General features: G+C 37.9%; 1 protein-coding gene across 1 annotated transcript in view; it reads right to left on the reverse strand.

Annotated features, from left to right (window-relative positions):
• Positions 1–2,163: 2,163 nt before the first annotated feature.
• Positions 2,164–17,700, reverse strand: part of LOC110317235 (killer cell lectin-like receptor subfamily I member 1) — a 21,414-nt gene continuing 5,877 nt past the window's right edge. The window contains exons 3-7 of the mRNA XM_021191664.2: positions 8,787–8,879; positions 8,591–8,659; positions 3,777–3,928; positions 3,146–3,249; positions 2,164–2,396 (exon numbers count right to left, since the gene is read on the reverse strand). Of these exons, the coding sequence (XP_021047323.2) occupies positions 2,285–2,396; positions 3,146–3,249; positions 3,777–3,928; positions 8,591–8,659; positions 8,787–8,879 (530 nt within the window). The 3' untranslated portion in view covers positions 2,164–2,284. The remainder of the gene's footprint in view (positions 2,397–3,145; positions 3,250–3,776; positions 3,929–8,590; positions 8,660–8,786; positions 8,880–17,700) is intronic.

Genomic DNA, 17,700 nt, shown 5'->3' on the forward strand with positions numbered 1-17,700 from the left:
GTGTTTCACATATATACAAACACATTAAACCAGGAGTGAGCCTTGATATCCACAGCTTCAGTGAGTTCATGAGTTCTACAGCCATGCAATGTCCAGGAGATACTGTGTAAGAACAGTCCTCCGTTACAGTCATGGACTCTTTTGTTTCTATGCTATATTACTTTGCTTCAAAGCACCCAGTGTTTGTTGGATCAAATCAAAAGTCTGAAGAGGTTTTCAAATGTACTAATTCTGATAAAATATCTATATTATTGTTCTATTGACCATAGCAGTTATGTTTGGATTTATTACATATAGAGTCATCCTCTTTATTATTATTATTATTTTTCCTTATACAGTCATCACCAGCATCATCATTGTTATTTTATGTGTATGGGTCTTTGGCTGTGTCTTTACCATGTGTATGCCCTCTGAAAACATAGAGAACATTGGATTCATTGGAACTGGAGTTACAAATGATTGTGAACTACTCTGATGTACTGGAAATCAAATCTGAGTCCTCTAGAAGAGCAGCCAGTGCTCTCAGTCACGGAGCCTTTGCTCCAACCCCACAGTCATCTCTAAGTCAGCAGTATGACAATGGTGCTCATAGCTTAGTTTTCCTCTTGAAGTTCCTCTTCATAGCTTTACAGCTTATTGTATTTTAACTCAAAAATTAATTTTTAGAACTGCATTTGGAGACCTATTCACCACTATTTTTTTCAAAGATTTGAAATATAAGAATTTTAAATGTTCAATTTGGGACTTTTTAGCACAAGAATTGTGTTTTCCCATGATGGTTTTTGTTCCTTTCTTGGCCCTCTCATCTGTTCTCTCATAACCACGCCACCTTTCAAATGACTGAAAGTGCAATATTAGCTGCTTTCTAGAAATGCCTTACAATTATGGCCAGACTGATTTTCTTTTTCAAAAGTTGATTTACTTTGTATTTTATATTGTAATAATCCATGCAAGAAAGATACAAACCTTCTGTAAAAAAAAAAAAAAGCTAAGTGAAAGTATATAAGTCCTTTATTAACTGTTGACCAAGAACAAGTTCATGTCTCAACATCTCGTGATGCTGGAACTCAGGGACACAGTATTTTTAAAGGCAAAACCTACAAAGACCATAATTTATATCAAGGTTAGACAAGAGTCAAAGTAACCTTGAAACAAAAATTTTTGGCAGAACATTCTAATAATTTTAGACATAGCATGACAAATTTTGAGTCATACCTTGTTCAGTCATTTAGCTTATAATAAATTGGTATAAACATTTGTTATTCTGCTTAATACATCTGTTTAACCAGATTCAATTGTGTTTCTAGGGTAGATGGTGTAGGTTGATAGAAAGGTAAGCAAGTACAAAATGGAGTCAGGAGAATATAGCATGAATACTGTATGATAGTGGTCACTTTAATATATCTGTGAGTGAAGTTGTGAGTTTTTGTGTGTATCATGGGCATGCAGAGCCTAGGAATAGAAGAGGATGTCAGATCTATTGGAACTAGAGTTACAGGCTGCTTTTTGAGATGGCAGATGGGTGCTTGGAATTGAACCTGTAGCCTCTGCAGACCCAAACGCACTCTATACCTCAAAGTCTTCACTGGGAATGAGCTCCAGACTCTAAGCTTCTTACCTATTTCAACTGAAGTTGCATTTGTTATTTATTGTTTTTTTTTTTTTCATTAAACCTGTTCTTGCTATTTCAAGCAGAATCATCAATATGCATTTTGAACAATCTCCAGAGATATCTACCTATTAGGAATATTACACTGTGTGAGGCTGCATCTCTGGTCTACCACGCCAGTAACACAGCTCAGTGGTTAGCAAACTTCATATAAGCCTCGGGACCCAAGGTTGATCCCTGGAATCCACATAAAATTGGAAGAAGAGAACCATTTCCATCAAGGTGTTCTGTGACCTCCATATGCTCTCTGGAGTCCCTGTTCCTTTTACATGAAATAAGTTTTTAAAATCCCACTCAATTGATATGGGGTCTTTTTATTATTTTAAGAGTTTTGAATAGTTACTGAATATAAATGGTATTAGATATTTAATTTATCAATAACTACATAAATTATGACAAGAGTGATGATTGCTGTTAAGAATATCAATAACTCTCAATACAATATAGAAGACAAAAAGTAATCAGCATCTTCTCAGTTCAGTAAAAATATCTTCAAAATTTAAAAACCATCTTTATTGGCCTTTTCACTAAGATAGAGTGTAAAAGTTATAAACTCAACAGGTAACAGGAATTTTGATTTTCATAATTAAATAAAATTTGCTCCTGAATTAGGTGTCATATATTAAATTCACAGGTGTATGATTTCTTAGATGAACAGTTACCAGGAATGAATAGGTTTCCACGCAGATAATGGCAGCTATGATTCTTCTTTTCTGAATCATTAATTCTGTGTAAGAACAGTTTTAAAAAATCAGAAATCATAAGGTAGTAACTAGGGATCACATTTTTAATTTTAGAGTTAGAATTAGCTAAAATGAGCACAGGCTGAAGAGATGAAAATGTATTGTTACAGGGAGAAAACAAAGAGCCATGAGCAGATGATGAGACTTAATTGCAAAACACTAACCTTAATGGACAATATCAGGCACAGGCTAATCTTACACTGTCTGTGAAAGGAGGACTGGGATTCAAATAAACAGGAAATGGTACAAGGCTTGAGCTATGGTTCTCCATCTACCTAATGCTGGGAACCTTTAGTACAGTTCCTCAGGATGCGATGACCTCTTAAAATGATTTTGTTGCTACTTCATCGCTGTAAATTTGCTACTGCTGTGAGTTATAATTTAAATATCCTATATTCAGGATATCTTCCATAGAACCCCTGTGAAAGTGTCATTCAGGACTTAATGGGGTCAAAATGCACAGATGGGGAATCAGTGCTTTAGAGTTACAAACTTCCTAAAACAATGCATAAATGTCTCCCGGGAATCCACTAAAATAAAACCACAAATCTTCAAAAGGTAAATTTCCTTAGGGCTAACATTTTCTCTGTTATGGCCCACAGAGTATTCCTTCCATAACAGAGTGCCTTCCTTTCATCTAAATGCTTGCTCTGTGCTGCATAGAGACAGTGCACAGCCATACAGCAATCCTAGTACCATCAGCAAAGCTCATTTATCCAAACATTGTACTTACAGGGTATTCTGTATTTTAATGTCATTCCCCCACAACCAGGACCTGTTAGTTCCATCCATTTTGTGAAGAATCCATCCATCCATTTCAAACAGTAACAAATTTTCCTGTTGAGTACAGAAAATCACAACCCATAAGTGAGGGCACAATCCTAATTCTTTTTCTTTTCCTTTTCCTTTGTAAAAATTTTAATTTTTTGGATTTATATATCTTTAACTTTTAAAACAGAATTTTGTCCCATAACTCAACCTGGGCTGGAGACTCACTATGTAACCCCCAAACTGGCCTCCAGTTCATGGTGGCACTCCTGTTTCAGCCTCTCTAGTGCCAGGGCTGCAGGAAGTAGTTACCATGCTGTGTGAAATGTCTCTTCCTTACTGAAGAGCAGCTCTGGCTCCTACTGCATAGAATATGCCAGCTGGAAGTCATTTCCTGCTGTGGGTTTCTTGTAGCATCAAGCCTTGGAATGCTGGAGAGCCCTCCCTATGTTCTCACTAAGGAGAATAGTAAATCCACATGAGCAGGTGTCACATGACCTCCAGATCCTTCAGTCTGTCAAATTCTGATCTTCATGGACAGTGTTCTCAGGGACACCAGTTACAAAGAGACAGAAAGGCAGAACTGTGTGACTCACCAGCTCTGCTTTGGAGTCTACGATCACAAGATGAGAATTCAGCTCCTCACAGGCAGACTGACTCTCTGCCCAGGTTTTGGTTTCACGGAAAACTTGGTAGAAATTGTTCCCAAAAGCAATCCAGTCAGAGGAACAAAGATCACAGGAGGACTCTAGGAGATGCACATGTGTGAAATGAGTGCTCATCACTAGAATGACTATTAATTAGTATGATTGCTAGGCTTTTGTGAGACTCATAAACACCAAATAGAGAGTAAAGTTTCATAAGTGCCTTTGCTGGTGCCCAGATTGATGCAAGGTACAAGGAGACACAGCCGGTCTCCTGCCCATGACCTATTCTTCAGTTCCAAGACGGTATAAAACTGGTGAGTAATTTTTACAAAATTTTTATTTGATAGCAATTAGTTATTTCAAATTATTCATTTGTTTTCTATGTAAACACCAATATAAATTACTTCCTGTGAAAAAAGCAAGATTAAATATTGTACTTGTCACAATGATGCGTACATATATAAATTGCAAAATGACATGTAATTGCACAAATAGAAAAATAGGTACTAGAATGATTTTAAATCTGCAATTTCCTTTTAAAATAATGGCTCTTAGTATACAAAATTAAAATACAGAAGTAGATTTAAGTAGTGTTCTAACTATTTACTAAATGTACTCTGAGTTTTTTATTTGTGTAACACTTAAAATCATCCAAGGATAAGTTAGTTATATTTGTTCTCAGAAAATTAGTGCATTTACTTGTCTGTCTCTCATTTCACAGATTATTGTGATAGTGGCATGTATATACTAATAAAGTATACATAGTTTTTCTTAACTTTATTAATTTCCTGAAATACTATTCTTACAATTCAAAAATATTTTACAGGCAATATATAAGCATCATACAGATAAAACAGAAATCTCTTATTTTAAATTTTTGACTACTATAAAAATACACATTGAACACTTTAACGAGGACTATGCAAATATCCTATTAGGCTCAGGTAGTGTATCTGTGAGAATTACTGAAAGTATATTTTGAAGTATGAAAAGGAACATGTTAATAAAATCATAGATTAAGTGTGTACATCCCAGTTAGACCAAGAGCACATGTATCTTTTTATCTTTTTTCTGTTTTTTTTTTATTTAAAATGCTCCTACTTCAGACACTTCAATTTTTCAGGTTTGAAATGATACATCATTAAAACACATACATGTGTAATTGCTAGTTGGCTTAAACACTGCATGCAAAACATAGTTTGAATCTCAAAGGGAAAAAGAAATAAGTTATTGTACTCCAGGTTTGAGTGATAATGGCTCAAGAGCATGAATTCTGCTGGTATCTACCACTATATGTCAGTGCAAAAGCAGTTTTAGGAAATATTAGTACCCTCTAAAGGTTCACAAGGTAGCTGAATGGATTTTAAGTCAGACAGAGAGATGGGCAATGATGACTGTAAAATCAACTAAAGAGAGCTCTACATAATTTTGTTCTGGATCTGTAACAGTCTAACTCTGCTGAACCATAATGCTTCAAATACTTTATTCCACTTCTTAGAATGTTTCACATACATATATGTTTTTTTTTTTTTTCTGGGAACCTCAGTTTGCCAGATGTTTCCATGTGGATTTGTAGGTTGACTTTCTCTTTTATGGCTAATTTTTTTGTAACCTTTACCTGTATTTTCAGTTTACATAGTTTTTCCCCTATTTCTTCCTTTTAACCCTGGACTACTCACATGCATTCTTGTCCCATACAGCCTTTAAATATCCTCAATATTTGCTGCTATTTGTAAATAATCAGCACAATATTTTTACTTCTGTGTCCTACTAGACTTATTTTGTGTTTCATTACTGTGATGAAAACCATGACCTAAACTAACTTGGGTAGGAAAAAGTTTGTTTGGCTTACAGATTAAAGGCTGTTGTGAGGGAAGGAAGGGCAAGAGCTCAAGACAGGAACTTAGAGGCAGAAACTGAAGCAGAAACCATGGAGGAAAGTTGCTTACTGGCTTGCTTTCGGGCACACAGATAGCTACCTTATGTAGCTAGGCCATCTACTTAAGAATGACTATGTTAGAGGAGCTAGGCATACTTAAACCATTTAGCAGTTAAGAAAATGCCTCACAGACAGGCCAACAGGTTAATCTAATGGACATTGATTCTCAGTTTTGATTCCCTCTTTACTGGTATGTCTAGATTTGTCTCAAGTTGACTGAATTAAACCAGTTCCTCTATATGTCCTTGAGTCATCTCACTGACTTGGATGCTACTCACTAAACTGAAGTTTTGCATAGTGTTCATTGCCTCCAGCTCAGTTACTTCAAGGAGTGGACAAAGATCAGGTTTACATTTTGTCAGTTTCAAAACATCTGAGACAAAGAGAAGCTTAGCTTCATTTTCAAATACAGAGATGTCTGATCTGGGGGCTGGTCAGCAGCAGGTTTGGCTCCCATGTCATCCCAGCAGCCTCTGCTCTCCTAGTTAGATCAGCTTGGCTTGTGTCCATTGATTTCAATGTTCCCTATGCAACTATCATAATAAAGGAATAAGAAGTATTATGAAAAACAAAATGAAGAGAATAAAGGAAGAAGAATGAAAATAAAACTAGAAAGGAAAGCAGCAAGGCACATTTCCAGAACACATTTATCAAATTGAGGCTAACTCATTAGGAAGGAATTTAGAAATTATGGCAGTAGGCTAGCCAACTATCTGTGGCTGGAGAGGTCATGAACCTTAGAGCAGAGCCTGCTACTGCTATGTTCTTAACCCCATGAAATTTCATGCTGTGTTCTTGATACTTTTCCTTATACCCACATTTTTTCAATAGATAGAGACTTTTAAAGTTTCATAAGTGATAAAAATGCAGAGCACAAGTAATTGTGTGGTGTCTCACAAAATCTGATATATCTATAATGCATTATTTATACTGAAGGCCCAGAGAAATTTGCAGATGAGAGGTCATAAAGATTGTAAGAGTCATAGACCAGGACATCTGGTGTAATATACTGTCTTCTAGCCATAACAAACAAATTATGTTTGTTATGCCCATGAAATCTCATCAATTTGGTTACCTAAAGAAGACCCACTTAAGGACAATAACAATCAACATGTCAATATGGATGGGTGGAACTTCATAAGGTCTTATACCTGTATGAAGATGAAGATTTAGATGAAATCAATAGAGAGAGAGAAAGAGAAAGAGAGAGAGAGAGAGAGAGAGAGAGAGAGAGAGAGAGAGAGAGAGAGAGAGAGAGAGAATACGAATCAATCTTCACTAAGGCTAAGTTTGAATCCCTGATAGGTTATTCACACTCAAATGACTAACCTTAAACACATGTACATAAGAGTAGTATAAAATAACAATAGCAGTTGAAGAAGAGATATGAATATGAGGGTGGATGGAAGACACTGAGAAGTTAGAAGAGGGAAATGGAAAAATGAAAGGATGTAAATAAAATTTATTTTGAGAAATGCATAGGATGCACAGGAATTTAAAGGATGCGTATAATTCTCAAAAGATGTAATGAAAAAGGCATTCAACTTAAAATTAATGTAAATATGTAGAATCTGATGAACAAGATTATTCAGTGTTTGAAACATTAATACCTGAAGGCTCCAATGCCAATGAAGGAATGGACTTGCCATTGAGAGTTCAAGCAACATGCAACGAGCAAAAGTTACCTTCTTCCATAGCCTTGATTCAGGCTACTAACAGAGGTCATGGCCAGATTAAAGGTGGATAATCCCACCTCTTAATATCTGGATTAAAGTGTGTCCTCCTACTTCAGATGATTTAATTACGAAAAACCCTTCAGAGATATAACTGGATGCTTGGACTTTAGTTAACTCTAAATGAAGTCGAAATAACATAGCCACTCTAATCTCACCAGCCCAGTGACATCTTTTATGATTAAATGCTTAGAAATATCTTCGTACGGTCATTTGTATCCATGGTTTCCTTTCCCCTTGTTCACATGTGCAGTTGTAGGATTCCTGAGAATGTACACCAGGCCTGCTTTCTGTATACAGGCTCATCATGCTCTGTACTGGGAATATACACACATAGGTATATATTTTCTAGGATTACTTTTTTTTTTTTTACTGATCTTTATTTTCAAACAACAGTAACACGAGCAATTCACATTTGCTAGTCTACATATTTGAATCACATTTTATTCTAATAAGCACAAAATAATGAAAATAAACTCATATAATTGCAATCTCTGGGAATTTTACTTTTCAGATTCTCCTTCATTAGTTTCAAACATTGTGAGTTCTTTTATCATAAGGGCCTGAATGAACAATACTGTTTCTGGCTGTCATGATTGACTGAAGTTTGTGGAAATAGGAAGATCATTTGTCACAATAATGAAAAGTCTTGGAATTAAACTCTACTGAGTAAACAGTCACCAACATTCTCAGAATTAACACTCACATCCTGAAAGTTAACACACACTAACATCCTCAGAGTTAACACTCACTAACATCCTCAGAGTTAATTCTCAGTAATATCCTCAGAGTTCACACTCACCAAATCCTCAGAGTTAACACTTACTTACATCCTAAGAGTGAACACACATGAATATCCTCAGAATTAACACTCACTTACATCCTGAGAGTTAACACTCACACATCATGAGAGTTAACACTTACATCCTGGGAGTTAACACACACAAATATCCTCAGAGTTAACACTCACTTACATCCTGAGAGTTAACATTTACTTACATCCTGAGAGTAAATACACACTAACATCCTGAGAGTTAACACTCACATCCTGAGAGTTAACACTCACAAACATCCATAGAGTTAATACTCACCATTCTCCTTAGGACACAGAAGAAGATGAAGTGATGTTTTTCTGAATTGCTCTTCTTGACTAGAAAATACTAAGGCATAATTCATGGCAGGAATTAGTAATGTTTGAGCTATGATCACATCGATGCATGTGAAAACTCTTATCACATTACTGAAAGCACAACTGCTACACTATGAAGTAGTTACATAATTGCTTACATTTTGGAAGTAAGATCCCCATGGTTGTCATCAGCACCACACACAAGGCTCCAAGCATGCCAGTTACCACTCTCCACACTGTTGATTTGGGGCCTGAAAAGAGAAAGAAACAGTAACAATGACTGAGTTTATAACTTCCAGGAAGACAGTGAAGGACAAGACTGTCTGCAACTTAGGTTAAAAAGTCATCCTACAGTTAAGAAAAACTAGGTTCATTCCTGTTTATAATTAAACATCTATTTCCCCAGGACTTGGCTATGGCTCACCTGCAACCTCAACTGTAAATGATTCTGTACTGCCTGTTCCAGGAATGGCAATTCTGTCTTTATTTCAAAAAGTTGTTTATAACTGTCTTGCAACCCTAACATTGTTTCAAAAGGTGATATGACCACTGATGGCTACCTTGTTATGACTCCCTGTTGCTATGGTGACCTTGTCATGTCCACCTTGCAACCATATCTTTGTTTCAGGAGACCTTTGGACTAATGTGTATGCTTATCTTGTGCTCCTTTAATTCCATCTGTTTTCCCTGCCAAATCCCCCATTTGGAAGTCTTCTATCCCTAAGCTATAAAAACCTTATTTTTTCTCACTTCTAATGCTGATCTCTCAAACACTCACTGAGGGGGAGGCAACCTGCTTACATGAGTAAATAAGCTTGCTTTAATTAATTGTTTACATTAATTAATTTGGCCATGAGGATTTAGGTTAGTAGTCTTCCTCCATCTTTAGAGTTAGCATTGGCAGTTCCCCAGATCAGGACCTCAATCCAAATTCAGAAGCCAGACCCTTCCCTCTTGCCCTGCAGGACTGAAGAATTTCTCCAGATTTCTCTAAAAGAGTTATTCACCTTGGAGATATTCCAAGACACAGAGGCACACTTTCAGTTCATCAGACTTCTTGAGCAAATGGCTGCACCAAAAAGAAGAATAAGCACCTTTCTTCTTTCTCTCTTTCTTTCTTTCTTTCTTTCTTTCTTTCTTTCTTTCTTTCTTTCTTTCTTTCTTTCTTTCTTTCTTTCTTTCTTTCTTTCTTTCTTGGTATTTCTGATTAATTGGGAATTCAGCCACAGCCATCTGCTCCTTTTCTGACTGACTTTGAGACCCTAACAACTCCCTGGTGATACTGGGGTCCCAGAAAATAGGCAGGACCAGGTATCTGAGTGTCCATTGGTAGTTTCAATGCCTAGGCTGGACAACAGAGCCAAGGACCCATAAGACATTTGTACTGGCTAGTTTTGTGTCAACTTGACACAGCTGGTGTTATCACAGAGAAAGGAGCTTTAGTTGGGGAAATGCCTCCATAAGATCCAGCTGTGGGGCATTTTCTCAATTAGTGGTCAAGGGGGAGAGGGCCCTTTTGGGTTGGACCATCTCTGGGCTAGTAGTCTTGGATTCTATAAGAGAGCAGGCTGAGCAAGCCTTGGGAAGCAAGCCAGTAAAGAATATCCCTCCATGGCCTCTGCATCAGCTCCTGCTTCTTGACCTGCTTGAGTTCCAGTCCTGACTTCCTTGGTGATGAACAGCAGTATGGAANTNTAAGACGAATAAACCCTTTCCTCCCCAACTGCTTCTTGGTCATGATGTTTGTACAGGAATAGAGACCCTGACTAAGACAACATCCCATAACACTGGGACTAGCCAATGGTTTGGAAAAGCCCAAAACAGGAGGATGCCAGGCATACCTAGAGCAGAGATGGACCTCAGTAAGGCCCAGCCTAACTGAATTAGTGAAACCTGCCACTTAAGAAGCCTCTAGTGGGTACCTGGCATGTGAGTTTTAGAGGGAGGCAACTGAAAACCTCCTCCTATTTGTTAAATAAATTGCTGTAGTCAAACCAGTTAACCTCACAATGGCCCCAATTGTTCTCATTGTTTCTGTTATTATATTGCCCTGTGTTTTGTTTCATTTGTTGCTTGTCTGCATGCATTCCACCTGGGGTGAGTTTTATGTATTGGTTTTATTTTCACTCTCTCCATTTCTTGGGTGTGTTTCTGTGCCAGGTACAGGTGGAAATAGGAGACAAACCAAGCTCTAGCTGCATCTGCTCTCATGTCTAGCTGGGACAATGTGGACATACCCCAACATGCTATCCTGTGAGCACCCTTAGTGTACTCGCTGGTCCCAGACACAAATCCCCCATTGCCTTGCAATTTTGCTTCCTTGACAGCCAACACTCAGAATTCCTCATTTCTGAGCTTTCTGGTCACTGGATTCAGCAAGGATTAAAATGACTTTTGGGTATGGGTAACATTGAAATACTGTTTTATGCTATATTGAGAAGCTGGCTCTGGAGTTGGAAAGTATGATGATTATATGCCCCAGTACAGGGGAATGCCAGGGCCAGGAAGCATGAGTGGGTGGGTTGGGGANTAGGTTGGGGGGAGGGTATAGGGGACTTTTGGGATAGTATTTGAAATGTAAATGAAGAAACTATCTAATAAAAAATGCCTTAAAAATAAGTCAGGAGAGCCATTCCATTTTGTGGCAGAAAAAGAGCAAGGCAGAGCAGTTAACAAAACTAGAACATTGGTATCATTTCACTGTCTAAAACTTATGCTAAGATAATAATAGACTTATAAATCTTTCTCAAGATTTATAAGACTATTAAATAAACATTCTGTACCTCAGGATTTATGAGATTATTGGATACAGTTAAAAATCTGTAGCATCTATAGGAAAAGTTGACTTGAAACTTTAACACACGGTTAATAATTACAAGGCTATACAAGCAATCTTAAAACCTAGTCCACTGATATGTATAGTTCTGTGCAAATATTCCAAAGTGTTAAAATTTCTCTTTAACTACCATAGTTCTGCTTCTGACTGTTCTGTTACATAAAAAATGTCAACACAAAACATGGTTTTTATGCTTAAAGGCTCACCCTGAGAAAAGTTCAAGGCTACATTGAAAGCCCAAACACCCAGCATAGTCATTAGCCAAGTAAGTTAGCGTCACAACTACTAAATACCAGAAACTGGAATATTCCTATCTTTTGATGCAGCAAGACAATATCCTAAGCAGTTTAACAAAGAGCCTATAGAATGTCTCTCCTTAACTAAGGTCTATGCAGACTAACAGAGGGTGGGTTAAGAATGTATGTCTAAGGCTGGAGAGATGGCTCAGTGTTTAAGCTCACGGACTGCTCTTCCAAAGGTCCTGAGTTCAATTCCAGCCAACCACATGGTGGCTCACAACCAATGGTAATGGGATCTGATGCCCTCTTCTTGTGTGTCTGAAGACAACAACAATGTACTCACATACATAAAATAAATAAATAAACTTAAAAAAGAATAATGTCTAGCTTCTTTGCTAATTTTGCTAAGCTTTCATTATTTTGATAAACGGAGTCGCACAAAATCTATGATAGTACTACAGAGAAATAGTGGTTAAAAACTGCATAGTGTTTGTACAGAAAGAGACATGCTGATCAATGGAATAGAATCAAAGGCCCCAAAACAAATCCACACACCTATGGACACTTGTTTTTTGGATAAAGAAGTCAAAATCATACAGTGAAAAAGAAAAAGCATCTTCAGAAAGTGGTGCTGGATAACATGGGTGTCTAAGTTCAGAAGAATGAAATACATGCATACTTAAAATTTAAGTCCAAATGAATCAAGGAACTCAACATAAAACCCAATATACTAAATCTTATAGAAAGTGGAAAATAGCCTTGAACACATTGGTGCAGGAGAAATTTCCTGAGCAGAACACAAATGGCTCAGGCTCTATATCAACAATTGACAAATGGGACCTCATGAAACTACATAGCTTCTGTAAGGCAAAGAATGCTGTCAGTGAGATACAATGGCGGAGTTCAGATTGGGAAAGGATCTTTACCAACTCTACATCTGACAGAGGGCTAATATCCAAAATTTATAAAGAACTCTAGAAGTTAAACACCAACAACCCAGATAACACAGTTAAAGAATGGGGCACAGAGCTAAGCAAAAAGTCTCAACAAAGGAATCTGGAAAGCCTGAGAAGCACTTAAATAAATGTTCAAAGACTTTAGTCATCAGTAAAATGCAAATCAAAACATCCCTGAGGTTCCTTCTTAGATCTGTCAGAATTTCTATGATCAAAATCTCGAGTGATAGCATGTGCTAGAGAAGACTGTCAGCAAAGGGAACACTTCCACTGCTGGTGGGAGTAATACCTTGTACAACCACTTTGGAGATCAATTTGGTCATTTTTCAGAAAACTGGGGATAGTTCTATCTCAAGACCTAATTATATACTTCAGGGCATGTACCTAAAAGATGCTTTACCATCCCACAAAGACACCTACTCAACTATGTTAATAGTAGCTGTATTTGTAATAGTCAGAAATAACCTAGATGTCTCTCAAATGAAGAATGGATAAAAATGTGGTAAATCGACACAATGGAATACTATTCAGCTATTATAAACAAACATATAATGAATTTTTCAGGCAAATGAATGCAACTTGAGAGTATTATCCTGAGTGATATAACTGAGTCTCACAAAGACACGCACAGTATGTATTCACTTATAAGTGGATATTAGTCATAAAATGGAGGATGCCTATACTATACTCCACAAAACCAAGGAGGCAGGACAGGAAGGAGTCTCACTTGCAAGGGGGAATGGAATGGTAATGGAAGTCAGATGAAGGGAGGAAACTGGGTGGGAGAGGGGGGATTGGGAGTGGTGGGTTCAGGGTTGTGTTTGGGGAAGGGCAAAGGGGATGACTGGATGGCAATGTGAATGAATAGAAATCTGAAATCGATAAGTGGGTAGAGGTAGAAGGCATCTCCAGAAAGAGACAGAGATCTGGGATAAGGGAGGCACCCAAGAATCAATGGGGGTGACCTTAGCTGTGACTCACAGCCCTGGAGATATGGAACCTACGGTGGATATGTAGGAACCTTGGGAGGAGCAATAGGGGTACCAACCCATCCACAAAACTTACAAGCCACAATCTCTCTCTCTCTCTCTCTCTCTCTCTCTCTCTCTCTCTCTCTTTCAGTTTAGCTTATTTATTGTATCCCTTTTGCAAAAGCACCCCAGGGAATTTGGGGAAATAAATATTGAACCATCTCTGCATCCCTGGGATAAAGCCTACTTGATCATCATGGATAATCATTTTTTTTCATCCTTTTATTAGATATTTTTTTCATTTATATTTCATATGCTATACCAAAAGTCTCCTATACCCTCCCACCCTGCCCTGCTCCCCAACTCACTAACTCCTGCTTCCTGGCCCTGGAATTCCCCTGTACTGGCCCCAGTACATATGATCCTTGAAAGACCAGGGGCCTCTCCTCCCACTGATGGCTGACTAGGCCTTCCTCTACTACATATGAAACTAGAGACACAGTTTTGTGGGCACTGGTTAGTTCATATTGTTGATCCTCCTATAGGATTGCCAACCCCTTTTGTTCCTTCGATACTTTCTTTAGCTCCTTCTTTAGAGGCCCTGTGTTCCATCCAATAGATGACTGTGAGCTTTTGCTATGACTCAAAGGCATGAGTCTGCCTGAACTATTTTACAGACCCCTAGAGGGCAGCTTTTTCTTCAGTATAGATTTTAAAACAATGTTAATGTAAGCTTCCTGGCATCAAAAATACCATAGGACTTAGATCAACCTCTCACTGGTCAAAGGACTCCAGATTAGTGCTCCTTTCACTCAACAGACTAAGCTTCCCTGCCTACTGCTTATTTCAAAAGGGGAAGTTCCAAATATAAAAGGTTCATTTAAGTTCTTTAACTTTAACTTCTGTGGTGGTGACCAAGCCTCTTCTGGGAAATGTGCAAAAGTGTAACATAGCTGCTTTCCTTATGTCAAGGCTTGAGGAGTTGGATCTCCACATAGCAAGGACCTGTGGGGATATTCATGCAGCATTCCCTGGCCTTTCTTAAGAGAATGCTTGGTTCACATTTGCCTTGCATTTTCATTCATGACTTTGCTATTGGAAGTTTTTTACCTTCACTTTGTCCATGAGAGATGTTTCCCCAGAATCAGTCAAAGAAAGCTCAGACTATGATCCATTCTTGTTTGTCCCTGGGGATCATGGGAACAGAATAATAGATCATGACTCCTCTATTTGTTAATAATGGTGATGAGGTTGAGTCAACACAAGGCCCTGGTCTGGGTGCATCAGCTAACATCTGATGCTCTCTTTCTATGGGAACTTAGTTCTAACAACAATCTGTCCACCAAGCTGTTCCAAACAGCAGTTCGTTGATTATCAGAAAGTTATGAAGGTCTTGCTGGATAATTGGATGCAAGATTTAATGGGAATATTCAGAGGGGAGCTAAGCAAGGATGAGTAACTGACTCAGGATACTAATTTGCTGAGAGCTCTGGGCATTGAAGGAATTACATCTCCTGATTAAGATAAGGGGAGATGCTAGGTGCCATTAATTAATTCAGAATTTCCTGGATGTGCAATCTATAATTTGTCTGTACTGTAACTGCAATTTCTACCAACCGTGGCCACTTGGTAAAATGTGCTGGATAAGATATTAACTGCTTCCTTAAGCTATGTTTCCTCTTTTTGTGGCTACACATCTTGGGTTAACAGGAAACCACAGGGATAGAGCAGAAGAAGGAAGAGAAACGTACACTGGGCATGTTATTATTAAATGTAGGAAGTTCTTAAAAGAGGTTGTAAATGAGAAAATGAATGTAAAACCACTCCAGCTGAGAAAAAGCAGATGTATCAATAAAAGTGGCCTGATTTGTCTCTGCCAGAGTGTGTGACTTTGGTCAAAGTCTTCCTTCACCTCTTCCACACATACTCCTTCAGGTTCTGAACCCTGCCCAGGCTAGATACCATCACTTCTGACCCTAGTCTGTATTGGTTCTGGCAGAATTCCACTCACCTGGTAGAGACTATCCAGAAATCAGTTCCAGACTAAAAAGTGTCCCAAAGGTGATCTGCACAGTCCAGCCCCAGCAGTCCTACAAAACTGGAAATCCCTGGACTTGTTAAAGCTGAGGTAAACGGGTCCAGTTGATGTGACTGCTCCCCGTCTCTTCCACTGGGTTAGCAAAGCAATTGTTTCTTATGAAGACCCCATTTAGTGTAATCCCCTCCTGGCCTTTGGCTAATATTCAAGTCTTTCTGGGTCCTCACAAAGGAATCCTAATTCGATCAGGAAGAACTTGCAGAGGAAAAATGCTCAACCCTTATCCTCAGCAAAGGGCTGGAATATTAGGTCAAAGGAAACCCTATTGGAAATACACATTGACATTCCAAGATTATATTGACTTAAAATATTTGTTCTATGTATACTAGCCAAACAGGCATAATTTATAGATGAGTAATACAGCTTTTGCATTGTAAAATTTCCTTTCCTCCAGATAAAGATTACTAACACCTTATCACAGATTTCACAGGGACACATAAGACAAGGAGTTAGTGAGAACCAGCCAGCCTCCATCTTAGTCTTAAAAGCCATTTTACAGTAAAGACAAACTAGATTTATTCCTGTTTATGATTAAGCCTGTTTTTCAAGGATTGCACTATGCCCCACCTGCAACCTTACCTACAAATGGTTCTATATTGTCTATTCTGGGAATGGCAATCATGTTTCTGTTTTAAAGATTTGTTTATAAACATCCTTCAGACCTAGTTGTATTTCAAAAGGTTATATGACCACATATTATGACTTTGAGTACCTGTTATGATTAGCTTGTTATGTCCACCTTGCATTCATGTTTATCTTTGAGAAGTACATTAGGAATGACTTGTAGACTTAGGTTCTGCTCTTGTAACTCTGCCTATTTTGAATGCCAAATCCTCCATTTTGGCTTCCCCCAACTCTGAGCTATAAAAACCTTTTTTTTTTTTTTTCCTCATCCAGTGTTGACATCTTTAACCCCATCTTAGAGTGAGGCAGCCTGTGTACATCAACAAAAAGAAAATGCTTTAATTAATTTGGCCATGATGATTTGGGTCGGTGTTCTTTCTCCTTTCATTTTTGTAATCATCAGTTTATTAACTCCAGTTTCTTTGAGAACAGATTCTCCTTGTCTACTCCTAAGAGACATTCAAATACTGTGTGTCATCCAGCTTTTCCTGGGCAAATCATCTGTGATGAACGTCTTTCTAAAGGTAAGAGCAGTTAATAATTGCTAATCCCTTGGGAGAACATCGAAATATTTTGTAATGGACCCAGGGAATGGCCTTCAGATGGCCTTCTCAGCACCCATGCATAAAGCCTGTGGTATGCATGTGCATTGATATCTGCATCAATACCTGTTATCCCAGTGATGTTCGTAAGCATCTATACCTGTTACCCCTCAAGTAGAGTCAGGATTGGCAGCTGGAATCTCACAGGCCAGATAGCTGTGGGAAGGCTGCAAAAACTAAGAAGAACCTGCTTCAAAGCAAAGCAAAAGAGAACAGACTTGAGAGGTGTGCGTATATTCTCTCTCTCTCTCTCTCTCTCTCTCTCTCTCTCTCTCTCTCTCTCTTTCCACTCCCACATGTCTATAAAAAAGAAAAAAGAAAAAAATAATTTTTAAATTACATTTAATTTCTTAATTTCAGTCTATTATCTGGTTAAACATGACAAAACTTTTGCCTCTAAAAGATCATAAAATTATTTTTCTACAATCTGTCATTTCCATGACACTATGATATTTCAACACAGTGGCTATTTTCCTTTATTTCTTTGGTCCACTGCATGTTTGGAGTAGTTCTACTATGGCTAAAATAGATTGAACTCAATAAAGTTGAGTTATTTTCAAAATAGCAAGGTATGAAGCCAGCCATGGTGCTTCACACACATAATACAACCATTTTAGAAGGCTAAAGCAAGAAACTAAAGAAAGATTTATGTTCAAGGGCCATTTGGGACATATTATAACACAATGTTTCATAGAAATGAGAACAAAGGGAAAAAGGAAATAAAAGGAAAACTTTAAAAACAGCAT

The sequence above is a fragment of the Mus pahari genome, chromosome 2 (assembly GCF_900095145.1).
Source record: "Mus pahari chromosome 2, PAHARI_EIJ_v1.1, whole genome shotgun sequence".
NCBI lineage: Eukaryota > Metazoa > Chordata > Mammalia > Rodentia > Muridae > Mus > Mus pahari.